The 26,810-nt window shown below is 37.0% G+C and overlaps 2 protein-coding genes across 2 annotated transcripts in view; one reads left to right on the top strand and one right to left on the bottom strand.

The window, feature by feature from the left end:
• Positions 1 to 12,246, top strand: part of LOC115209129 (beta-catenin-like protein 1) — a 35,364-nt gene extending 23,118 nt beyond the window's left edge. The window contains exons 9-16 of the mRNA XM_029777274.1: positions 431 to 489; positions 2,608 to 2,756; positions 4,153 to 4,331; positions 5,495 to 5,592; positions 6,667 to 6,747; positions 9,457 to 9,594; positions 11,243 to 11,315; positions 12,067 to 12,246. Of these exons, the coding sequence (XP_029633134.1) occupies positions 431 to 489; positions 2,608 to 2,756; positions 4,153 to 4,331; positions 5,495 to 5,592; positions 6,667 to 6,747; positions 9,457 to 9,594; positions 11,243 to 11,315; positions 12,067 to 12,155 (866 nt within the window). The 3' untranslated portion in view covers positions 12,156 to 12,246. The remainder of the gene's footprint in view (positions 1 to 430; positions 490 to 2,607; positions 2,757 to 4,152; positions 4,332 to 5,494; positions 5,593 to 6,666; positions 6,748 to 9,456; positions 9,595 to 11,242; positions 11,316 to 12,066) is intronic.
• A 3,132-nt stretch (positions 12,247 to 15,378) lies between these two features.
• LOC115209855 (cytochrome b-c1 complex subunit Rieske, mitochondrial) lies at positions 15,379 to 26,151 on the bottom strand. Its single transcript, XM_029778427.2, has 4 exons — positions 25,864 to 26,151; positions 18,355 to 18,498; positions 16,663 to 16,965; positions 15,379 to 15,649 (listed from the first exon to the last, which is right to left on the bottom strand). Exons 1-4 carry the CDS (start codon positions 26,060 to 26,062, stop codon positions 15,486 to 15,488), a joined length of 810 nt encoding a protein of 269 aa, XP_029634287.1. The 5' UTR covers positions 26,063 to 26,151; the 3' UTR covers positions 15,379 to 15,485.
• Between the last annotated feature and the right edge of the window lie 659 nt (positions 26,152 to 26,810).

The following is a 26,810-nucleotide window of genomic DNA, read 5'->3' as shown; positions in this document are numbered from 1 at the left end:
AAAAGAAATTATCACTTTTAACTGTAAAAGTTGATAAATAGGAATATATTTTCTTGTAGCTTGAGCCCTCAGAAAAGATGTTGAGTTTTTGTTGTACTGACAATTGAAGACCATGGCTACTACCACCATGATGTATTTAAGTTGAATTCACAAGACTTGTGGAACCCAAAACCTGTTCTTCAGAATATCCCATAGGAATATTTAAATACAGCAGTAACAGCAATGCAAGTCAAACAATTGTCACTTTACAATGCAAATACTGCTTATTCCACTATATGTGATATCAAGTTACATGTAAGATGGGCTGGACCACTAAGAACCATATTCAGTTAGAAAGATTAAAATGTAATTTATTTTAAAGTTTATTTATTCTTGAAATGTGGATATCAGTTTTATGTCACTACATATCCTTTCCTTCCTTATTTTCCAGAGAACAGGCAGTATATTGGTGAACTAGACGGAATTGATGTTTTGCTCCAACAGTTAGCTGTAAGTTATGAACGATATTTAAATTGTAACATTTTGAAAGTGATAATGTAGAATAAATTGTAGTACTCTAGAAAATCTTAAAATCTTTGTATGTATTTACATACAGTTGTTCTATAAAATATATAAATTTTATTTTAAAAAGTCAAGTATTTTCTGTCTTGGAATGTACATTTGAGGTTTGGATCATCTCTATATATATAAACAGTAAAATGTCTGTCTGTGTGTGTATCCTTTATACAAATCCACAATTTTTCAGTTAGAGGGCTCGCACTTTCTATTGTCATTCAAAACCGTCCAATGGTGGTCGTGCACATCTTTACATTTCCCCAGTCACCCCGCAAAGCCATTAAAAAACCAATAGAAGTGACTTTTTTGTGAATTTTCTATCCAAAACCCAATCAAAATGCCCGAAACTTGATACGCCAATTGAATGCCAGCTAGCTATACGTGATTGGTCGGAGATTTGGACAGTACTCGTGTGAATGTGCGCACGCATGCAGCTGTATATGCATGCACTAGCACTGTGACCCGGCGTTGCCGGGTCATAGTGCTAGTGCAGTATAAGTTTGCTGTTTAATTTTAAAATATAAAACTAATGTTAAGAGTTCTTGCTAATGATTTGTTATAAATATGCATAAAATGATTTAAAATCAACATTTAAGTACTCATAAGTGACAAATTAGTTCTAGGTGCTGTAAAAACATTATACTGATGGTTTTGATGTCTACTTTGATATTAAGTTGTTATATACTTTGTCTCACAAAGAAAATTATTTACTTCACTTTACATCAATTTGTTCAATACAGATTAAATATATTTACTTAGATAAGTTTTATGTGCTTCATTCATAGCTTCACTGCAGCAGTTTAGGCTAAGAATATCAACCGACAACCTAAATACTTTTACTCATCTTCACTCAAATACCATCATCCAAACCATGAAGGTTGCTTTTGTATATTGCACTATCCACTAGTTACCCTGCTGATACCCATACTCCTTTTTGTCCTTTGCCAAAAGGCTCTCTACTAACTTGAAATAATCCTCTTTCCCTCTTCTCATTGATGATGGTTCTGTAAGCAGTATAACTGTGTGGAAAGGTTTCACATTTGCTTTCCACGTTATATCCTATTCCACACTTGATTAATCTCCTCCCAAACCATTGCTTCCATTCCTCTTGGCTCGTAGCCCCCCCCCACACACACACACACACACAAACACTTTTGGTTGCTTCAGGCCAACAAGACCTTTCTACTCCTGACAATGTTCCTTTGTTATTTTCAGTGTATGTCAGAACTAGCCCCGATTCTCACCAAACTCCTAATCTTTAAAAACACAACAATGTGTCCTATACCCAAGTAGAGCAACTCCTCTCACCCTGCCAACTTTCAACCTATCACATTCACTTTTAGAATCTCAAAATCGATGGAAACAGCCATCAACAATAACTTTCTCTATTATGGCTAGTGGTCATTAAGACACGAATTTCTCCTGTCTAAACAACCATCCATACAGTTTCTATAAAGCTAGGTCTACTGGAAAGTTATTCTGTCATGTCACACACCAGTGAGCTCTCACACTCAAGAAATTTGATAAAAACGGTAATGTTGCCCTTCCATCACTTGGATGGGTGGTTTCCTACTGTCAGATCACACCATTGTGGTATGTACTGATGAAGATCTATTAACTCTAGTGTACTTATAAAGTTCAGTTTTCATCCCCCAACCTTCACTTTTATACATCAATGACCCCTAACAACAACCACTGTCTCTAACCAAGTGTCATCCATATTCAATCTAAATATTTCACTCTAAATCTGTATGGACTATGTGAACAGTGATCTTGAAAATATCCTCTAATAGGGGTCATGCTAACCTTATCTCTTTCAACAGTACAAAGGCACAATCATTTATCAAACAAAATGCCTACATCTAGAACCCACAAAGTCTCTACAGATGTTATTCTTCACTGAGTTTCTCTCCTAACAAACAAAGCTCAATGTAGGCAAAACTAATCACAAAAGATGTGAAGCAATGGCTATCTGGAAACTTATTTTTATTTCTTTGTTTTTATTTTTAATTGCTTTAATTATATTTATATTTGTTTTATTTCTATGCATAGTCTTATAAAAGACATGATCCTGTTAACAGAGATGAAATTGAACTAATGGAAAACTTGTTCAATTGTTTGTGCTCTGCTTTGATGTTGCCCTGCAATCGTGCCAAATTTCTAAAAGGAGAAGGTCTACAGCTGATGAATCTTATGCTCAGGTTTGACAAATTTATTTGTATTTTATTGAAATACCTTTTAACACAAGTAACATTCTGAACAAAAGACAAAGAGTAATAGTTTTATTGATAAAAGATCTACAAGTTTGTTATTGATCTTTATTTTCCTCTATATCACATTTAAGTTGAAATCTAAAAAAAAGAAAGTAGTGTGGGAAAAATATATGAAATATTTATAAATTTAATTCAATGACATGGACAAACGTCTACTATTACTCCTCCAGGCCATCCAGGGTTAGGGTTAGGGTAAATGAGTGAATGGATTTGATAGATGCAAGTTGAAAGAAGCCTGTAATGTGTATATATGTATTTGAGCATGTACATGGGTGATTATGTTTATGTGTTTCTTTGCAAGCATGAATTGGTTGTAAACAAGAGGTCCTGTCATTCAAGCAATGTCCTTCATTTCCAATCTTTCATGAAAACATTGTCCAACCACTGAGAAATATCATGTTTGGAAACAAATAAGAGTTGGTGATAGAAAGAGAATGCACTGCCTCCACAAACCTCATCTGATTTATGCAAGCATGGAAAAAGGGATGTTAAAAGGATGAAGATGATGATGGCATAAATTTTGTTATAAAGAAGAGATCTATCATAGTATATATTAGAGGGCTAATTAGTGCAAGCTCAATTATTTGGTTAAGAAGTTCAGTTCATAACCACATGTTTCGAGGTTTGACCCCACTGCATGAGATTAACTAAACCCTTGTGAATAGAAATTGATGGACAGAAACTGCATAGAAGCCTATCATATATATATATATGTTTCTCTTTTGCCAACATACATCCAATGAAGAACCAATAAACTAGTACTTTTGAACAAAATACTCTGATGTATTTGTCCACCTGCATTACACAAACATTCATGTTACTCCAGCAATTTTGAAGAGAGGGTGTTTGTTGGTGACATTGACTCTAATGCTAGGTTGTTACTTAATTTTATCAATCCTGGAAGAAAGAAAGGCAAAGTTAAACCCTGAATATAAAGAGCTACAACAAATAATGATTTCAAATTTTGGCAAAAAATACCCAGCAATTTGGGGGATTGAGTAAATTAATTACGTCAACCTCAGTGCTCAACTAGTACTTATTTTATTGTCCCTGGAAGGATGGAAATTGAAGTCAACCTCAGCAGAATTTGAACTCAGAAAATTAAGACAGGCAAAATATCGCTAAGCATTTTGCCTGGTGTGCTAACATTTCTGCCAGCTCACTGCCTTAAAGAGCTGGAACAAATAACACAAGGAATTTTTCCAACACTAAAAACCAAGTCTTTGTTTTATAATTATCTAGTGCTTTATTTTTGTGTATCTATTACTAGTATATTGCATTATTGGTGTAGAAATAACCAATAGAATGTATCTTCTTTTTTTAGGGAGAAACGAATGTCTCGTAACAGTGCTATTAAAGTGTTGAACCATTCTATGACAGGATCAGAAGGAGCAGACAACTGTCAAAAATTTATTGATATTTTGGGTCTCCGGACAATATTTCCTCTTTTCATGAAAACACCTAAACAGAGTAAAGCTGGACCAATTATGGAAGAATTAGAAGGTAAAATAATATTCTTTTCTACTATAGGCACAAGGCCTGAAATTTTTGTGGGGGAGAGCCAATCGATTAGATCAACCCCAGTACGCAACAGGTACTTAATTTATTGACCCCAAAAGAATGAAAGGCAAAGTCGACCTTTGCAGAATTTGAACTCAGAATGCAAAGACAGGTGAAATACCACCAAACATTTTGCCCAGCGTGCTAACGATTCTTCCAGTTCACCACCTTACATGAGGATAGCTCATTTTTGACAGATGAAATACCGCTGAGCATTTCACTTGGCGTGCTAACGTTTCTGCCAGCTCACCGCCTTAGAAGGTAAACTAATATTGTCTCTGAAATTCATGTGTTTGTAACATTTACATAAAAATTGTTTGTTGCATTAATCCACATACGCCCATCATGTAATTGGTTGGGTTAATCCTACCAGATATTAGTAGTTAATGTGGTTTGCTTAGTGCTGTTAAATTTCTTTAGCAAATAGTTTTTTAACAATTTCATAGGTGCGGGCATGGCTGTGCGACTAAAAAGCTTGCTTCTCAACCATGTGGTCTTGGGTTCAGTTCCATTATGTGGCACCTTAGACAAATGTCCTCTACAAATGTCCTCGGGCCAACCAAAGCCTTGTGAGTGAATTTGGTAGATGGAAACTGAAAGAAGCTCATCATGTATATATATATATATAAATGTATATATATTTATGTATGTGTATGTCTTTGTGTCTGTGTTTGTCCACCTGAAAGAAGCCCGTTGTATGTTTGTTGGTGTATGTTTTTCTCACCACTTAACAACTGGTGCTGGTTTGTTTACACCCTCATAACTTTACAGTTCATCTGAAAAAGGGTGATAAAATAAATGCCAGGCTTTTAAAAAATAAGTACTGGGGTCAGTTTGTGTCGACTAAACCTTTCAAAGAAGTACCCCAGCGTGGCTGTAGTCCAGTGATTGAAACAAGTAAAATATGAAAGGTATAAGTGCAGGCATGGCTGTGTGGTGAGAAGCTTGCTTCCCAACCACATGGCTCCAGGTTCAGTCCCACTACATGGCACTTAGGGCAAGTGTCTTCTACTATAGTCTCAGGCTGACAAAAGCCTTGTCAGTGAATTTGGTAGGTGGCAGCTGAAAGAAATATATATGTACGTTTTTATATTTTTATTTTTTAGAACACATTACATCAATTATCTGTAATCTATTGAGGAATTGTCAAGGTACCCAGCGGCAGAGACTTCTAAATAAATTTACTGAAAATGATCATGAAAAGGTAAAGTATGTTTTACGTTTTTTCATTTGATTTTATAGAGTACTCAGTAGGTTTAGACATTTGACACCTCTTACTTGTAATAACTTCTTCATGTTCTCACTCACAGCGTGGTCAATGGAAGTAGCTGTCTTTCTTACTCTCCCTCCCTCTCTGTCACTCTCACTTCACAAGCTCAATAAAACACTCTGCTTAACTGTACATTACTAATTTTTTACATGCTTCAGTCGTTTGACTGTGGCCATGCTGGAGCACCACATTTAGTCGAACAAATTGATCTCAGGACTTATTCTTTGTAAGCTTAATACTTCTTTTATCGTCCTCTCTTGCTGAACCACTAAGTTTCAGGGAGATAAACATGCCAATGCCGGTTGTCAAGCAATGGCAGGGGTACAAACACAGACACAAAGACATACATACATATAAATATATATATCGAAATTGCTAAGATGATCCGGTTCCGTCTGTTTTTTTGTGTCGTCTCTTTGTGTGTTTTTGCGTTCTTGTCCCACATTGTAAATTATATTTTATATTTGATTTATATATATATATATATACATGATGGGCTTCTTTTAGTTTCTGCCTACTAAATTTACTCACAAGGCTTTGGTTGGCCTGAGGCTACAGTAGAAGACACTTATCCAGGGTGCCACACAGTGGGTCTGAACCCGGAACCATGCAGTTGGGAAGCAAGCTTCTTACCACACAGCCACGTCTGCGCCTACTGGTTCAAATTTCTTTCCTGTTTTCTCACTGATGTTTTATTAATTCCAAAAGTTCCATACTTTTATTACCTACTTTCAAAAATTAGCCTGTCACTGAAAACTTTACTTCCGTTTGCTTATAAGGGTAGATAATGCTTATCTGCTGTTGCAATTAACTATTTTACATCTTTAAAAAGTAGATATTTTAGTTTGTTTGTATCAGATTTCTAGTAACATTTTTTAATTCTTTCTACACTTTCATTTGATTGTTGTTATATCTAGTAGAATTTTGCCACAATGTAAAAAGAAAATCATTTGGTGAGAAATATCAACTTTGTCAGTACAATCACATGTTATATGTTATTTTTTTCAGGTTGAACGATTATTGGAATTACATTTCAAATATTTGGAAAAGGTACATCGTGTTGATGATCAAATTGAGAAAGAAAAACATGTAAGTCATTTATACAAATCTTATATTGTGATTTATAGTAAAAAAAAAGTATTCTCTTTATGAATGTGTATGTATGTATATCATCATCATCAAGAAAACTGAGGGTGTCTTGGCATCACTCAGCAAGAGCTTTGTCTGCCACTCTCCAGCCATCTATTTAAAGCTGTATATGGGTATGGTGCAGCCATACTTGGAATTTGCATTACCAGTCTGGAACCCCTATCTTGCTCAGAACAGTGACCTCCTGGAAACTGTTCAGAGACATGCAACCAAGTGAATACCCTCCATCAAGCATCTACCATACTCTGAATGCCTTGCTTCCCTAGGCATAAATACATTGAAGCTCCGACATCTGGCAACTGACTTGATAAACACCCACAAAATCATTAACCATCATGCCAACAACCACCTTGAGTACTTTTTTGAGCTCCATGTGTCTAACACATGTAGGCATGCCTACAAAGTCAGAAAACTGCACAGCTCCCATGACATTTGGAAACTTTTTCACACTCAGAGTTGCTGAAGCAAGGAACAAACTACCTGCATCAGTTGATAGTTGCTGAAACATTGCATCCTTTAAAACCTCCATGCTTCCTGAAATTTGCCAACGCTACACCTGATATCCTCCCCTCCATACGTATGCACACATGTATATCATGACTCATACACTGTTCACTTTCCTGACTTTTGTACATAATTTTATGTACTGTACATGCAACTTTGATGAGTTGTAGTGCACCTGAGCACTATACACAATAATTTCATTATTGTCATTATATCCTTTAATGTCCATTTTCCATGCTGGCATGGGTTAGATGATTTGACCGGGGTTGGCAAGCAGCACCAGGTTCCAGTCTCCTTTGGCTTGATTTCTACGGCTGGATGCTCTTCCTAATGGCAACCTCTTTACAGTGTGTGTTGGGTGATTTTAACATGACACCAGCACAAGACTCTTGCAGGCCAATCCTCTTCACCGGGTGATGTGGCCTTAACACTTCTGTTGTGGAGGACGGGTCTTATATGTGTGTGTGTGTGTATACACATACATGTGATAGATCAGGATTCAATTGAATCAGGCTCTTCAATGGTAAGACACCAGGTTGGGTCAAACAGTAAAACGTGTACACAACAAAAATAGATGAATATATATGCGGATACCAAAGTATGGGCAAGGGTTACAGAATCATAAAGATGCACATCCCATTGGATTTTGAATGTTATGGTTCAAGTATTCACCTGGTTAAAAGGTTTTTTTTTTCCTAATGATGTAATGTCTTCATTAATCAATTGAAAATTCGTTGGAAACAGCTATAGTGATTTGACACATTATCCATCTGTTGTTATTTATATGTGTGTGTATATATATATCATCATCATCATCATCATAATCATCGTTTAACGTCCGTTTTCCGCGCTAGCACGGGTTGGACGGTTTGACCGGGGCCTGGGGAGCAGGGACTGCCCCAGGCTCCAGTCTGATCTGGCAGTGTTTCTACAGCTGGATGCCCTTCCTAACGCCAACCACTCCGCGAGTGTAGTGGGTGCTTTTTACGTGCCACCTGCACAGGTGCCAGAGGGGTCTGGCATCGGCCACGATCGGTTATTGCCTTTTTTCGTTGCAGGGGGGGAGGGTTCCGGCAGAGAGGAGAGAGGGAGAGAGAGTGGGGGGTGCATGTAATATAGGGGAGCACCAGTGGGGAAGGTTTGGGGTAAAGAGAAACGATGACAGGTAGGGTTGGTGGCAGGTTCTAGACAGAATGAAAAGTAGGAAGTAAAACGTAGGATATCACGAGTGGGGGAGGGGGCTGGAAGGAGATAGCCGGTTGAGGCAGTGACACATTTCAAAACAGGAGGAACATAAGATAACAGGTTAAGTGGGACGTTTGATGAGCTGCAGCGCTAGCTGCTTCTGTCCAGGGGAAGAGAGGCAGGGGTAAAATACATAGTGAGAAAGTATATTGAGGAGGAGGGGTAGGAGGAACAGACACACGTAGTGGTGGCGGTGGTAGAGGGGATATCCGGTGAGGATGGTGTAAACAGAGTGTTCTCCGGTATGGGTGGTGGGGGTGGGAGGGCGGGCGAACCGCGAACGAATGGCGGGCTGCGAAGATTTTGATTGGGGACAGTAGACTTAAAACAATCGGGGTTTGAAGAAATGAACAGAGTAACGAACAAATTAACTTGGTACCGAGGGGTTAAACAAATTAAAGGGTTATATTTTAAGAACAAGCAGAATTAGTGAATAGATTCGAACATTTAAGGGTTAGCGGCTAATGTATGTGTGTAGTACAAGAGTCGGAAGAAATGAAATGAGAATTCTTAGCTTGCTTGCTATGATCATCGCTGTGTGGTCAAATATATATATATATATATCGTCTCTAATTAATATTATATATATATATATATATATAAATATTAGTGTTATTATTTAGAACAATTTGGCTCCATGTGACTTAAAATTTCACAGATCTCTTTTTTTCAGAAACCTGGATTGTTCAGGCTTAGTTAAAACTAAATATACACATTCATCGTAAATTACCATCCTGTTACACTCATTTTCTTTGTCTCATCAGAGAAAGTAAAAAATTTTTAATGTAAAAAAAAATTTAAAGAATGTAATGTTACGTAATGGTGTTTTAAAAATGTAAAAAAAGTTTAAGACATAAAGCATTGTCATATGGAATATCAATGTAATGTTTATCTTTACAGAGAATAATGGAAATGAATGAAGAATTAGATGAAGATCATGAAGATCAGTTCTATCTACGTCGACTTGAAGCAGGCTTGTTCACACTTCAGTTGATAGACTGCATTATGTTGGAAATTTGTGCAAGTGGTGCATCTTCTGTAAGTTCTCACTTTTTACTCTTTTACTTGTTTCAGTCATTTGACTGTGGCCATGCTGGAGCACCGCCTTTAGTCGAGCAAATCAACCCCGGGACTTATTCTTTGTAAGCCCAGTACTTATTCTATCGGTCTCTTTTGCCGAACCGCTAAGTGACGGGGACGTAAACACACCAGCATCAGTTGTCAAGCAATGCTAGGGGGACAAACACAGACACACACACTTATATATATATATACATATATACGACAGGCTTCTTTCAGTTTCCGTCTACCAAATCCACTCACAAGGCATTGGTCGGCCCGGGGCTATAGCAGAAGACACTTGCCCAAGATGCCACGCAGTGGGACTGAACCCGGAACCATGTGGTTGGTTAGCAAGCTACTTACCACACAGCCACTCTTTCTTTATTTTAAACATAATTGTTAATATGCAATGAAGAATAATATTGATAACTTTCTCAAAATTAGCAAAGTAAAAATATAGATTAATTTTATGCGACACCATCATCTTCTTGTCTTGTAACAGCATTCACCCCAGAGGGGGGTTAAGTTGATCATTGCTCATGAATCTTACAGTTCCCAGATTTGGGCAAGTGTTCTCTACTGCTGCCCCAGGCTGACCAAAGCCTTGTGGGTGGATTTGGAAAAGACAGAAACTGAAAGGAGCCCATTATATGTGTGTGTGTTTGTCCCTCTCCACCAACTGACAACCAGTGTTGGTTTGTTTACATCCCTGTAACTTTGCACTTCAACAAAAGATACTGATAGAACATATACCAGGCTTAAGAAAATAAGTACTGGGGTCTATTTGTTCAACTAAAACAGTGCCCCAGCATGGCCACTGTTTCATGACTGAAACAAGTAAAAGAGACATTTCTATATATTATTATAATCTTTAGGTAAAATTAGTGACAGAAAGCAGTGAAGCTACTGATATATTTGCTGGTTACTTTAAAATCAAGATTTAAACCTATTGCCAATATGCTCAATATGTTGGCCTTTGAGTTAGAATTGGCAGCCTGTTTATTTGTGTCACCTCTGCAGTACTGTGTCCATTGAAAATTACTATAACAATCCACTCTTTGAATCACTAACTTGATGACAATAATATATTCAGTGGATACCAAACAATAGTTAAGTGGCCCTCTAGAATGATTTTGTGTCTAGAACAGCAGCCACACTTATTGTTGATGGTTAAGTCAAACCCAATTTGAAACCAGTTCACATTACATCAGCAGACACTATGGAAACTCATAACCAATGTTGGCTCTATTGATTTACAGGACATAACTTTATAACTCAATTCTCTTTGTGTCAGAGCTTATCAATTCCAACTCTGAAAATCAAATATCTCCTACAGTGCAGACAAATTTGCATATTTTCAATGATTCATGCTTGATATACAAATTTCCTTTCTTATTGTACCAAGCACTGTTTAGTACTGTAAAAACCTAGAGTGTATATAATGAATGCAATTCCTAAACACATTCTTAAATCTGGCATTTATCTGTACAATTGCCAGTGTATCAAATAAGACATCTACAAGTAATCTTATAGTTCTTCATTTACTAATCGTAAAATGTGCTACTTTTTCCTTTAATTACACATATGAGTGATTTTTTAATTTCCTACAAATTACTCTAAACAGGTAAAACAAAGAGTAATGCAGATTCTAAACATGAGAGGAGGCTCTTTGAAAACTATTCGCAACATTATGAGAGGTAAATTCCAACCACTTTTTATTTTCTCTTCCTTTCAGATTTCCTTTATCTTAATTATTGTATGTTTTTGGAGTCCAGTATATTATATTGTCAGAATTTAATAAATATTTTGTAGTGTCTGTTTTCACTACACAATCCAAACCATTTAACTTTCATTTTCCATGCTGGCTTGACAGGAGCTGACAAGCCAGAGGCTAGCACCAACTGCCACTGTATTTTGGCATGGTTTTTACAGCTGGATGCCCTTCCTAATGCCAACCACTTTACAGAGTAGACTAGGTGCTTTTGACATGGCACCAGCATGGTGTTTTGGTATGGTTCTGAATAATAAATGAAGTTAAATTTTAAAAGTACCACATATTACACATTTTTTTTATAATGCAAGAAATTTATATCATATCAGCCTTTGATCTAGCAAACCTGTGAACAAAACAACTCCAACCTTGGTCACCCTATCCTTTTCTCTTTAAATATGTACTTCAGATCACATGATCCAGTGTTCTTGGCTGCTATTTCTGAGAAGTTGACCAACCATGTAGACTCTCAAAGCAAATTTACTGCATTGCATCAAAGTGACAGTTGTTTGCAACAAACCTTTGCCAAGCTAGGCAGATGCTTTATCAAAACAAATTTGAATACTCCATTTTGAATCCAAATCTGTCATTTTAATTAAATGTTCTCTCCACAATTAGCCTTGTATTTATATACATGTATGTTTAAAAATCTATAAATATACATATTTTCATTTCAGAATATGCTGGAAATATAGGAACTGCCAAAGATGCCGAGAGTAAAGAAGCAGAACAAAGCCGAATATTGCAACTAGTGGACAAATTTTAATTTATTTTTTTCTCCTCATTAAAGTCTTACCACTCCTCCATCTATATTTGTAACACTGTAAAATAAAATACAAACAACTCTTCTCATTTTATTATGTCTTCACAAGAAACTTATTTCCTACTGGGAGATATATTCTATAACTAAAACCAAAAAATTCTTATGCTAACAAAGGCGGCAAGCTGGCAGAAACGTTAGCACACCAGGCAAAATGCTTTAGCGGTGTTTCGTCTGTCTTTACATTCTGAGTTCAAATTCTGCCGAAGTTGACTTTGCCTTTCATCCTTTCAGGGCTCGATAAAGTACCAGTTGTGTACTGGAGTTGATTTAATCAACTGGCCCCACTCCCCAAAAATTTCAGACCTTGTGCCTAGAGTAGAAAAGAATTCTTTTGCTAACACTACATTGTTGTAATTTAACTTATGAATAAAATATAAAATCTAACCCCACATGTAATTATACTTTCACACCTAGGATAGCAATGGTGGAAGCACTCCGTCGGTTACGACGACGAGGGTTCCGGTTGACCCGAATCAACGGAACAGCCTGCTCGTGAAATTAACGTGTAAGTGGCTGAGCACTCCACAGACACGTGTACCCTTAACGTAGTTCTCGGGGATATTCAGCGTGACACAGAGAGTGACATGGCCGGCCCTTTGAAATACAGGTACAACAGAAACAGGAAGTGAGAGTGAGAGAAAGTTGTGGTGAAAGAGTACAGCAGGGATCACCACCATCCCCTGCCGGAGCCTCGTGGAGCTTTAGGTGGTTTCGCTCAATAAACACTCACAACGCCCGGTCTGGGAATCGAAACCGCGAGTCCGCTGCCCTAACCACTGGGCCATTGCGCCTCCATTAGGATAGCAATACTGCACAAATAAACATTCAATTGATTGGCATGGATTCACTTAATATACTTTACTGTATTTTGCAGACACACCATCCTTAGAGCTACCCGTTTTTACTCTTAATCCTTTGACTCAGTGGTTAGAACATCGGGCTCACAATCACGAGGTAATGAGTTCAGTTCCCGGACCAGGCTGTGTATTGTGTTCTTGAAAAAGACACTTCATTTTACATTGCTCCAGTTCATTCAGCTGTAAAAATGGTGCCAAGCTTTATTGGCCTTTGCCTTTCCTTTGAATAACATCAGTGGTATGCATGGGTGACTGCTGGTCTTCCATAAACAACCTTTCCTGAACTTGTGCTTTGGAGGGTAACTTTCTAGGATGACCAAATACAGTCTTTTCGAACCTCTTCCTTAGACTTCTTTCCCGTCAAGTTTCACTTGGTCATTAAATTGCATCTACCTTGTCAGATTAAAAGAACCTATAAGAGGTAATGGGTGCAGCTTCTTTTCTGACCTTTAAAAATGCTATACCAGTATGGAGAATCAGTCATAGAATGAGAAAAATAGAAACAAAACCAAATGTAAATTTAATCATTTAAATTCAGTGTTGATTTGTTTCTATGTAAAGAATTTTTACACCCATCCTTGCATAGGTGAGATGCGTTATCTAAGACAATTGTTTCTGTAAGAATAACTTATCTGCTCTTCTTGTTGAAATAAAATTGCAGACAGGCGCAGGAGTGGCTGTGTGGTAAGTAGCTTGCTAACCAACCACATAGCTCCGGGTTCAGTCCCACTGCGTGGCATCTTGGGCAAATGTCTTCTGCTATAGCCCCGGGCCGACCAATGCCTTGTGAGTGGATTTGGGAGACGGAAACTGAAAGAAGCCTGTCGTATATATGTATGTGTGTGTTTGTCCCCCTAGCATTGCTTGACAACCGATGCTGGTGTGTTTACATCCCCGTCACTTAGCAGTTCGGCAAAACAGACCAATAGAATAAGTACTGGGCTTACAAAGAATAAGTCCCGGGGTTGATTTGCTCAACTAAAGGCGCTGCTCCAGCATGGCCGCAGTCAAATGACTGAAACAAGTAAAAGAGTAAACCAAAGTTCTCCAGACTATGCTTTTAACTCTTGTCTACAACTAAAAATATATCCAATTTTTCACATTTAGAGATTAAATTACAATCGTGAGTTCAATTCCCGGTAGTGCATTGTGTCCATGAGTAAGAGACACTTATTTCCTATTGCTCCGGTTCACTCAGCTGGCAAAAAACAATTTGTACCTGTATTTCAAAGGACCAGTCTTATCACATAATGTGTCGCACTCTATATCCCCGAGAACTACATTAAGGATACACGTGTCTGTGGAGTGCTCAGTCATTTGTACATTAATTTAACAAGCAAGATGTTCCATTGATCAGATCATCTGGAACTCTTGTCATCATAACTGACAAGTGCCAGCATGTTACTCCACACGAGCCCAAGCTTGATGCCTTGTTCAGAGGTGTAACACTAATGACAATACAAAAATCTGATAGTGTACGCAATAGCCCCACAACACTTTTTAACCTTTTAGCGCTCAGGGTTACTCTGTCAAGTGTAATGTTTATTTACTCTTAACTCTTTTACTTGTTTCAGCCATTTGACTGTGGCCATGCTGGAGCACCACCTTTAGTCAAGCAAATCATCCCCAGGGCTTATTCTTTGTAAGCCTAGTACTTATTCTATCGGTCTCTTTGCCAAACCGCTAAGTTACAGGGACGTAAACACACCAGCATTGGTTGTCAAGCGATGTTGGGGGGACAAACACAGACACACAAACATATATATATATATATATATATATACGACGGGCTTCTTTCAGTTTCCATCTACCAAATCCACTCACAAGGCTTTGGTTGGCCTGAGGCTATAGTAGAAGACACTTGCCCAAGGTGCCACACAGTGGGACTGAACCCGGAACCATGTGGTTTGTAAGCAAGCTACTTACCACACAACCACTCCAACGCCTATATTTATTCACACAGTTTTGAATTATCATGCATTATCTTACAGCTTCAAGATTTTGATGATGTGATTGTTTAATTTTAGAGTGACATAATAGGGCATGTGTGAGGGGGCCGAGTTTGGACATAAAAACAAGGTAGAATACTTCAGCCAGATATAGCTGGTTTAAATGCTAAAAGGTTAAAGTAATACTCTACTGAACTGTTGATATATTTTTACACTGAACTTTTAGCTAAAAAGAAAAATAAAATAATTTCAAATTGTCTACAAGCTATTTTTAACTCTACACTCAATTTACAGGAGTAAATTTAATTAGAATGAAATTGAAAATTCATTAAAAAGAACAAAATTAGTTTTATTTATTTATTTATTTATTTTTGCATGTGTAACAGTCTAAAGTGGCAGGGCTTTGATGAATATCAAATTATAAACTGCACATTCATTTCTTTTAAATTAACTAAACTGAATCTACATTAACCAACAACTAAGGTAGATTCGTCTTTGTATATATATGGTGGAACTTCCAGATTCAATGGTGCAGGACCTTTACGAATTCTTCCAGAAGCATCATAATGAGAGCCATGGCAGGGACAATAATATCCACCAAAGTCTCCTACATTGGCTAGGGGTACACAACCTGCAAAGAAAAATTAAATCCATTAGTTTTGAATTATTTTTGTAATTAACAAACTAGCAATATTCTAATCCAGAAAGTATATATTTTTTTTAATGAGCTTCATCATCATCATTATTGAATATGTTGAGGCAGATTTTCCATAGCTGGATGCCCTTCCTGTCACCAACCCTCACATGTTTCCAAAGAAAGTAATATTTCTCCATGGCTAAACATGTTTTCACAGATTAGCAATGAAGGGCACCACTTGAATAAATGGTAATATTTGTTGACAACTATCACACAATATCAAAGCTAAGAGACTAATGCGCACACATCGTCGTCGTCATCATCAAACATCCACTTTCCATGGTTTTGAATTATGGGTTGGAACTGGCTAGAGAGAGCTGTCCTGACTCCAAGTGTCTGTTGTGGCATGGTTTCGACAGCTAGATGCCCTTCCTAAACAGAGTGTGCTGGGTGCTTTTTACGCACAACCAAAAGTGTTTCATTAAAATCTCTATTTCAATTTGTGACTGATTGTAAAGTTAAGTTCACTGTACAACCTTTTCGTTTTGTGTTTCATTTTATTGCATTCTATATTAGTGCAGCTCTGAATCAACCAATGCCCTCTGAGCAGGATATGGTAAATGAAAACTATGCAGAAGATGTCATATCTATTATGTACATTTATATATTTTACTGTTGGACAAGATGTAAATATTAGCAGAAAACCAGTACTTTTCAAATGAATGATTGCCCTATTGGAAACCTGTAGCCAATCACGCAACTGTTTGCAAATTATATAGATAAAAAATTAGGATAAGCATTATTAGCTGATTTACAATGAAGACAAATTTCATTTATTAGCCCAAAAATAAAATCTGTATTTGATAATTCAGTGAGCATCAATCTATTTATAGCTAAATCTCAAATTTGTAAAAACGAAACTATAAAATCATGCTTTGACTTTTTAAGAGAACGATAAAACATAATATTCATAAAAATAAAAATATTAGCTAAAAGAGGTACATTACCTAAATGTGTGCAAACACCTATCACAACTAACCAGTCTGGTTTTTCAGCACGATCTGAATCATGTTGAGGGTCTCGCAAACTTTGCATATCAACAGCTGCTTCTGTAGCAATTTCTTCTTCAGTGCGATGTCTCACAAATAAAGGCTTACCTCTCCACTTGAAGGTGACGTTTTTACCTTCTGGGATATCAGAAAGCTTTACTTCAATTTTAGCAAGAGCCAGAACATCTGCTGATGCACTCATTGAAGCAACAAATTCATGCACAACTGTTTTTGCAGCATAAACTGCAGGGACTGCGCCAGCTAGAGAAGGTAAAAAAAAAAGTAAATGTATGTATAATAATATAAACTGTAACAAAAAGAAAAAAAAGTCAAAACAAGGACTTATGCTTTCTACAATATTGATTTCAAATTTTGGCACAAGATAGCAATTTTGGGGGAGGGGTAAGTCAATTACATCAACCCCAGTGATCAACTGATACTTGTTTTATCAACCCCAAGAGGAATGAAAGGCAATGTTGATCTTGGTAAAATTTGAACTCAGAATGTAAAACAGGACAAAATACCTATTTCTTTACTACCCACAAGGGGCTAAACACAGAGAGGACAGACAAACGGATTAAGTTGATTATATCGACCCCAGTGCATAACTGGTACTTATTTAATCGACCCCGAAAGGATGAAAGGCAAAGTCGACCTCGGTGGAATTTGAACTCAGAACGTAATGGCAGACAAAATACAGCTATGCATTTCGCCCGGCATGCTAACGTTTCTGCCAGCTCGCCACCTTTCAGGACAAAATACCACTAAGCATTTTGCCTGGTGTACTAACGATTCTGCCACCTCACAGCCTTAATGCTTTCTATATTAAAAACTTGATATACAGAAATTTTCTTTTGTCTATGCTACCATTAGCTAACTGCGGCAACTCACTATTTGTTTTGGCCCTTAATCATCTGATATAGAAAACTGAGTACATTTGTGACACCAACCCAAGAGGGGTTGTCTACCAAAAACAAAGAATGTTCATAACCAGTTTTGTTCACAATAACTGCTCTCCTAAATGGACTAATTCACTGTAGCTTACAATCCCTATATCTCCTCTGTGTCTTCTTTGCACATCACTTAATTTTCTCTGCATGGTCAGAGGCCTAGGGGCAAAATTGTAGTCTATCAACTGCGTTTTCCTTGGGCGCTCAACTTCTGATGGGATCATAAAGATTCCATCTTAGGCATTTTAAACCTTGCAGAGCCCAGGTCTTTCCAGAAAGAATATCACTTGGAAATACATTGAAAAGAAATAGCAGAATTAAGAACTATTACTCCAATACCAAGAGCTGGAGTAGTATTTTTGAACATGGGATAAATATCCAAAATAATCATATACTAAATAGTACAACCCATGCCAGAATGGAGAACAGGCATTAAATGAATGAATGAATCATAGATATGAAGTTTTAAATAAAACATTGACTGGAAAAAAACAACTCTTTCAAAAACTTGTACCTAACAAGAAGATATATTCCAACAGACTTTAGGTCTTCACAGCTCCCAAGTTACTAACTATAATCCAAACCTACTGAGCCACCTCCAACAAGTAAATGAATGGGACAGTTTCAACTTGCTTCTAATTGAAAGTTGCTTTTATAATCATTCTTAAAGCACAAAATTAATTACATTACATAAGCTTACCAGCGGCAATAAGATAAGTAAAACCTTTCCGGCTGATATCAGATTCTTTTGAAGATTTCTTGCAATTTTTTACAGAGTCCCTTCGGTATTCACTGAAATCTGGTACTTGGATATCTGTGTGGGCAAATCTAACTTGGGTTTTAGCTGAAAATAAGAAGAAAACCACTTTTCAGATAAATTTTAATAACTAACGATTTTTCATAAACAAAAATGTATAAAAAATATTTTTCAAGCTTTTTAATTATACAAAAAATAATTACAATATTCAAGTTGGACAGATATATTTGAAAATATTTCCAAAACACCAAGAATCCCCATATTTCAGAAATATGCAGATAATCAATGTATTAATGTAGTATGGTGACAATGCTATTTTAGGGGTGGATTTTGAAGCAGAGATACCCCAAAATATAATTTCTGTTGCTTCAACATTACCAACACATTCTCTACTTTATAATAAACATCAACAGGAGACTTTAGAGAAGGCAGAGTTGCCATATGTTGCAGTTGGGGTATTAATCGGGCAGCTCCAATGGATAAGCTCATTCAGATAACAAAATGTCACAGACCCAAATCTTGAATGCACCAACGCCCAAACAAAAGACAACATACTACCCTGCCATGAGTTACTAATATTTCCAATAATTTTGAGGTTTGATTAAAATAATATTTTAAAGATTGACAAAGATTGGGTGCAGGAGTGGCTGTGTGGTAAGTAGCTTGCTTACCAACCACATGGTACTGGGTTCAGTCCCACTGCATGGCACCTTGGGCAAGTGTCTTCTACTATAGCCTCGGGCCGACCAAGGCCTTGTGAGTGGATTTGGTAGACGGAAACTGAAAGAAGCCCGTCATATATATATGTGTGTGTGTCCCTGTCCCCAACATCGCTTGACAACCGATGCTGGTGTGTTTACGTCCCTGTAACTTAGTGGTTCAGCAAAAGAGACCGATAAACTAAGTACTAGGCTTACAAAGAATAAGACCTGGGGTTGATTTGCTCAACTAAATGCGGTGCTCCAGCATGGCCGCAGTCAAATGACTGAAACAAGTAAAAGAGAGTAAAAAGTACACTGAAAACAAGTTGATGAATAATTATATATAAAACAAATGAACTATTACTTAAACAGAAATGCCCATTGTTTAATAGTCACTTTCCTTTAAACCAAATCAGACTAGAATATAGAAGGTTCTGTAATAAGTACTGGCTGGACAAAACTAGCAGCTACAGCATTGTGGTTGATGCCTGCATTTTATAACTGGCACTCATGCCAGTGGTGTGTAAAAAAGCACAACTGGGACTAAACTCTTGGAGTGGTTGGCATTAGGAAGAGCATCCAGCTGTAGAAACCATGCCAAATCAGACTGGAACCTGGTGCAGCTTACTAGTTTTCAGTCAAACCATGCAACCCATGCCAACATAGAAAACAGACATTAAATGATGATGTACCCTCTATTTTTCTGCCACATAATTCATCTATTCCTACAAAATATATGGTTCATATCTGCCAATACAACTCCTGCAAAGTTATCACCCAAACCACAAAAGGTGCCTCAGTGCATTGCATATTCCTCAAGATGTCTGCCTCCCAAACTGAAACCAATATTTTTGCTCCCCTCCTAAAAAGCTTCTACCAACTTTGAAGAATCTTCCCTTACTCTGCTTCTCAACCATGATTTCTATAGGCAGTACTCTGAAAAATCTACCCATATTTGCTCTCTGCTTCGTATTCAACTCTATGCTGCATACACAAAGTAAACCTCTACAAATAACATTCCCATTCTACCAAGGCTGCCACCACAATGATACTTCAAATCAACAAGGTCACCAAACCTAATACTGTCCCTTTCATTATCATCAAATACCCCCAGAGCCAACCCTTATTCTCCCTCAACTCTTAAATCTGTATCTACCTACAAAGATAATACTCTGATCTTTAGAAACCTGTTTAATTCCAAAAAAAAAAAAAGGCAGCTCCTCTGACCTCGCCAACTTCCATCCCCTTGTATTCACTTCCAACATCTTAATGGTAATGGAGACAACTATTGATCATAACCTTCTCCAATACTTTTAACCTCTCTCCTTCCTCAATGTCTAAAGATAAAGCTTTCCATAAAGCCAGATCTACTGGAGAGCTACTCACCAATGGACTCTTACCCTTGAGAAATTTGGTAAAAACTTTAAAATTTCCTGGCAAAATGGCCTGACTATAGCCTTCAGCTGTCTCTTGGATCAGTTGTTTATCTAATTGCTAATATAGCATGTTCTAATAGAGTTCTCTCTAACTAACACTGCCAATTCTGATACACCCAGGGTTCAGTTTTGTTCCCCAAACCCTTCCACATTAACAACCAACCGGACAAATTCCAACAGTTCTCACTCTTATACAGATAAAACTATCCTTCGAGTTTCTCTGATCATACAAACAAGCTCCATCCACTAGCAACCTATACACTCCACGCCAAATTTGTAGACTAGGAATAGAGACATCAAAAGCATCATCCAGCAGGGTTGTGCTATTCTTATCGCTTTCGACAGCAAAATGACATTATCAGTGCACATATCGAGAAAATATCATCATAGTTTATATGCAACTAAACATGAATAGTATACAAGAAATGTCACAATCACTTCAAATGCTCAGCTTTACTATCATTGAGGATCTCATGACAAATACACACCCATAATATTTCAAAGAATGTATCACAATAACAGAGTCAGAAAATACTTCAGTTCCAACAATTACAAACCCACAACAAAGCTCAAGTGAAACCTATAATAGAATACTGTTCCCATATTTGGAACACGTGTTGTTATGTCTTACACAAAGATCTCCAAGGCAACATCTAAAGAAAGTTCACTTAGCCAACTGACATGCAATCAATTGTAAGCTTACTAATGGTGAAAAGTCAGAACATAAACAGCACAAATAGGCTGTTGATACATCTGACTTTTCTACCATCACTACAGCAGCTTCTGGTCCTTTAGAGCAGGCTGGTTTCATACCACCTCCATTCAACTAGTCCTTCTTCCTTTTGCCATCCATACTGTATTCATTCCACATCGCCACACTAACCGCGCTCAGTTGTTTCTCCCTGAATGTCAGTCCCCTGGAATTCTCATACTGCACATTTTCCCTTTAGTTTCCAATTTGTAACTGCTCAAAAAGAATACTGGCAGTATCAAGCTCACTAACCTGTGAAGGCTATGAACACAGCTCTTTTCTCCAAACCAAGCAAAAAAAATATATATATATATTTATATTGCACAAGTCTGACAGTTTCAAAATGGTTAATTATAACTCACTTGTTATGATGGGCAGTCAGCATGAAACTCATTGAAATTTAACAAAAAAAAATATTATTCAGGACTAAATTGAGATATGAAGTGGACAGGAGTTTATCTCAAAGATCTGAGTGAAATGATAAATCTTGAGAAAGTGATACTGTCAACATGAAAATGAGGAATAATTTGCTTTGTTTTGGGAGATGGTCAGATGACTGACTGACAAGGAGTTTTAATGAGAAGACAGTTAGATTGCACTAAGAAATCAATTCAAGACTTTGCCAAGAAATTTTACCAACACAGTAAATATATCTATCACCCGTAGATTCATTAGTTGTACTAGCCTCATCGAGAATTGTTCTTTTTACCTTTGCAGTTTATTATGATTACTGATAAATACAATCTTGATCTTAAACTAAGATACTGCACCCATCCTCAATATCATCATCATCATCGTCGTTTAACGTCCGTTCTCCATGCTAGCATGGGTTGGACGGTTCGACCGGGGTTCTGGGAAGCCAGAAGGCTGCACCAGGCTCCAGTCTAATTTGGCAATGTTTCTACAGCTGGATGCCCTTCCTAACGCCAACCACTCCGTGAGTGTAGTGGGTGCTTTTTACGTGCCACCTGCACAGGTGCCAGGCGGGGCTGGCAACGGCCACGGTCAGATTGGTGTATTTTATGTGCCACCGGCACGGAAGCCAGTCGAGGCGGTGCTGGCATCGGCCACGAGTCGGATAGTGCTTTTTACGTACCACCAGACCAGGTGGTATATTAAAATATAATATTTTAAATTCAGTTCACTTGTATACCAGTTGATCTGAAAACTCACTGCTTCTGATATCAAAACTGGAACATCTTATAAATAAAGTGCTTAACCAAAGTTGTTGATGGAAGCATTACCTTTACAGAAAGAGCACAATTGCATTATAAAGACATTATATTATATTAGAATTCAATGTGTAACAAAGTATAATGGCTGATGTGATAAATATATCATTCATTTGATTATATTAGTCAAATTATTGATATATGCATGTTCTAAGAAAGAGTCTTTACCAAAAATGATTATTTTGCACTGATTTAGTACAACTGACATTTTCACCTTGAGACAGCCAGAAAATTGTCACAATATGCAGTTTGAAAATGATGTTATGCTCAACATAAGTCCTTAATAGAGATTTGTAAATTCCTTGATAAGAATGATTTACATAAAGTAACAAAAGTAATACCACAATACTGTACGTCTCAATCATGGAAAATTTGAATGATATTATCTGGTCATTATCTGATTAACAGACCTTTCATAACTATCTAGGACATATCAATAGAGATAGTTGAGGAGATGCTTAAAATAAGATACATAATCACCACCAATATAGTTAATCAAAGAAGATATCATACCTACTGACCAGCATAGTGCTATCTTCATATTAATTGCTACAAAGGCAAAGAAGATGCCTGAGAGAGAAGTAGCAACTAAGAAATTTCACAAGTGGATCAAGTTATCACACTAAGGGATTAGAGAGAGAATCACAGTTCAGTTAATCCACGACAGAGTACAGAAGAAAATTTAAAGACTAAAGTTTCAGTAAGTCAGAAAGAATACAGGACTAATGCCATTTGTAAAATGGCTGCACTCAATATGCAGAAAGACAGGTAGAAATACCAGTTATCCAGTGATCTATGGGTGCACAAAATATAGTAGAATCAAAGGCAGGCTAACAGTAAGAATTTTGCTAGTGGTAGATGTACAGGAGTAGCAGTTAGATCAAAAGTAAAATTCCTTGCAATGCTCAGAATGCTATACAGAAATAATTGAGCAAATGGAAATAGTAGTTGTGATACCCGTGCCGGTGGCCCGTAAAAAGAACCAACCGATCGTGGCCATTGCCAGTCTCCTCTGGTCCGTGCCAGTGGCACATAAAAAAGCACCCACTACACTCACTGAGTGGTTGGCATTAGGAAGGGCATCCATCTGTAGAAACAATGATGATGTTATCCAAGAGGCCTAACTGTGGAAGAGGGTATTCTTAAAGCATAGGAGCTAGAATTAGAATAGAGTTGGAAAAGTTCAGGGAGCTTTTATATCTGCTAAAAAAAGGATTCTCTCAGAGCAAAGGATAAATTGTATGATGCTTGTGTTTTAACTGTGATGCTGCATGGTAGTGAAATATTAACACTGAACGCAGAGAATGTATGAAAGATGGGAAAAAAAAGCTGGTATGATCTACTGGATGTGTAAAATTAGTGTGCATGAAGCATGAGCGTAGAGATACATGAGCAGAGAGAAAACTGAGAATTAGAGGAATCAGTTGAAGTGTACAAGAGAGAGGACTGCATTAGTGTAGAAATGAAATGTGTATAGATGTTGACAGTGGGTAAAGAGGAACAAGGAGATTCGTGGGGAAGGAAATAAAAGAGCATAGGCAGAAAGAGTGAAAGTTGATCTCAGGATGCTGAAGGCCGGATATTCAACAGAAACCTTCTCCAAAAGCATCAGCACATCAATAATTTTCGTCTTTAATATAAGGGGCCTGGAAGCAGAACATACAAAGAGAAATAAATCCAGACTGAAAAACTGAGGATACCTGAGATTGTGTAGTAGAAGACTGACAAACAAAAGCCCAGCATCCACTCTTTAATACTTTTGAGAAGTAGCAGTTTTATCTGGTCATGTGATACAGTCTGCAACAGACTGTTCAAATTCCCCTACTTAAATTTTGTTTATTAACATCATAAAGGCACACAGCAGTAACAGGCATTTGATAGGATTCAGCATTAAATTGAACTTATTCTCAAGACCTAGCTTGCAGAATAGAACTACCCAATGTTTTTGTTCTCGGGCCATGATAGTGTGTGGAATTATTCCAACATAAAAGAATCTCTATAAATGACTTATTTTGTTTAGTTATCATAACTTTAAAATTGCAATTATGAGCTAATACAGTTAAATTGCTTTTGAAATCAGGCATATATTTTATTGGGTACTTTCTCACTATTTTAAAGTATTCAGTTGAACATTGTCAACTATATTGGTCCAAAATATCTAAGGAAAAAGCTATTTTGTTGGATTGATATTTGTAACAAGATATTTTAACCCCACCCTTCCACCCTGAGGGAAAATTTGTTGGGATATCAATTGTCTATTCTAACTATTTCAATGCTTTGTTGTTTTTTTTTCTTTTCTTCCTTTAATTAGAGAATATGATAAGCATTTTTTTTAACATGTTAGGAAGGGCATCTAGCTGTAGAAACACTGCAGATCTGACTGGCCTGGTGCAGCCTTCGGGCTTCCCAGACCCCGGTCGAACCGTCCAACCCATGCTAGCATGGAAAGCGAACGTTAAACGATAATGATGATGATGATGTTGTTATATCTTATATTTCTTTCTCTTCTAGACTGTTCTGATTGAATAACGCTATTTCTTAGTTATTCACTTCAATTACCAGATTAAATACTTTATAATGAAGATAGAAATTAATTTTCCTTCCTATGAACCCTTCTGGTAAAATATTAATATATGTGAAGGACGATTTAGTTCATTTCACATCAACAAAATTAACCACGAAGTACTACTGCAAGTTACTGAATACATATCACGTTTAGGTGGTAAGGTAGTTCATTACACTATTTACAAATAGTGCAAAAGAAATTCGATAGTAAAAAGAAAAAAGAAAAATTAAGTGCTTTCAGAGATCTTTGGGTGTAGTGAGCCTTTGGGTAAATGGGAGAAATAGACATTTCCCCTGCAGACACTTAACTAGTATTCTTACAACTTTTGCAAATGGATAATAAAAATGTTTTCTGTCCTTCGTTCTGTTTGTTCATAGTGAAAAAAACAACATTGTAAAGATACCACGAAAATAGTTCAAGGATAACAAATATCACATTCAAATAAATAAGAATATTCTAGAAAAACAAGTGATTTTACTGAATTATAATATATACTTCACAGTAAAGTAAATAAGTAACAGTAAGTTAAAAGCAATCAAGCAATAAGAAACTACTAAGTTGTATTCGGACATGTCAGTGACCTTCCAAAACAAGGAAGACAGCATCAAAGTCATTGCGAATATTTAAGGACAAATAGATTTCTTTCGAAATAGATAAATGAAATTAAATATCTATAAGATGTACACACGCCTTTTTCTTAAAATCAAACCTACAAAAAATCGAAAGGATATGATAATATCATACAAAAAAAAATAATAAAACTTGCCTGTTACACCATGACTGGCAGCAAGAGGCTTGTTTGGGATCAGCTTGGATAGTGAATAATTGGTTAAAGCCGCCACTGGTTCCGCTACTATAATACCACTGCCTTTTGGTAAATGAAATTCAGGGATAATATAGCGATTTACATGAGAGACCACTTGTTTTGAGGCTGATCCAAGGCCTCTCGGTATGGCACCGAGCATTTTGCTACCAAGGTAGGCTGTACGTTCTTTGAACAAAATGCAAGTCTCTGAGTCGACTTGAGCGAAAGAGTTTTTAAAGCGGAAGTAGAAAGGAAAACGGAAGTGAATTATATAATCTAGGGGAAATAACTGAAGATTATATCTTAGTCTTTTATCTTCTTATTGGTCTTTAGTTTAACAATTCAATTTATTTAGAGCGCGAAATTACAGCAAATTATTAAGTATGAATTGGCACAAAGCAGAGAATAAAGCTTTTATAGTCAGTGGTCCGTAACAAATGACAAGATTAGTGAAAGCAAGTGTGCTCACGGCGGAATTCCGGTTTAAGCATCCCATGTAACCCCTCTATACTCTTTTACTTGTTTCAGTCATTTGACTGTGGCCATGCTGGAGCACCGCCTTTAGTCGAGCAAATCGACCCCAAGACTTATTCTTTGTAAACCTAGTACTTATTCTAGCTGTCTCTTTTGCCGAACCGCTAAGTTAAGGGGACGTAAACACACCAGCATCGGTTGTCAAGCGATGTTGGGGGTGACAAACACAGACACATTAGTTGTATAATATGCTATCCTTTTTATAATTATTTTTCAGTAACATAGTTTTTCTTTGTTGAGTGTGTTTAAAAATATGCTGCCCCCTTGGCAATATGTATGTAAGCAATGTGGCCTGTAGAAACTCTACAGATTGACATGTCTTGTATAAATGGCAAATTGGATGCCTTCACTAATCATTCCATTTTTCTTTCAAA

The sequence above is a fragment of the Octopus sinensis genome, linkage group LG3, assembly GCF_006345805.1.
Source record: "Octopus sinensis linkage group LG3, ASM634580v1, whole genome shotgun sequence".
Lineage (NCBI taxonomy): Eukaryota > Metazoa > Mollusca > Cephalopoda > Octopoda > Octopodidae > Octopus > Octopus sinensis.
The sequence above is the reverse complement of the archived record's forward strand: the minus strand, read 5'-3'. Positions and strand labels throughout refer to the sequence as shown.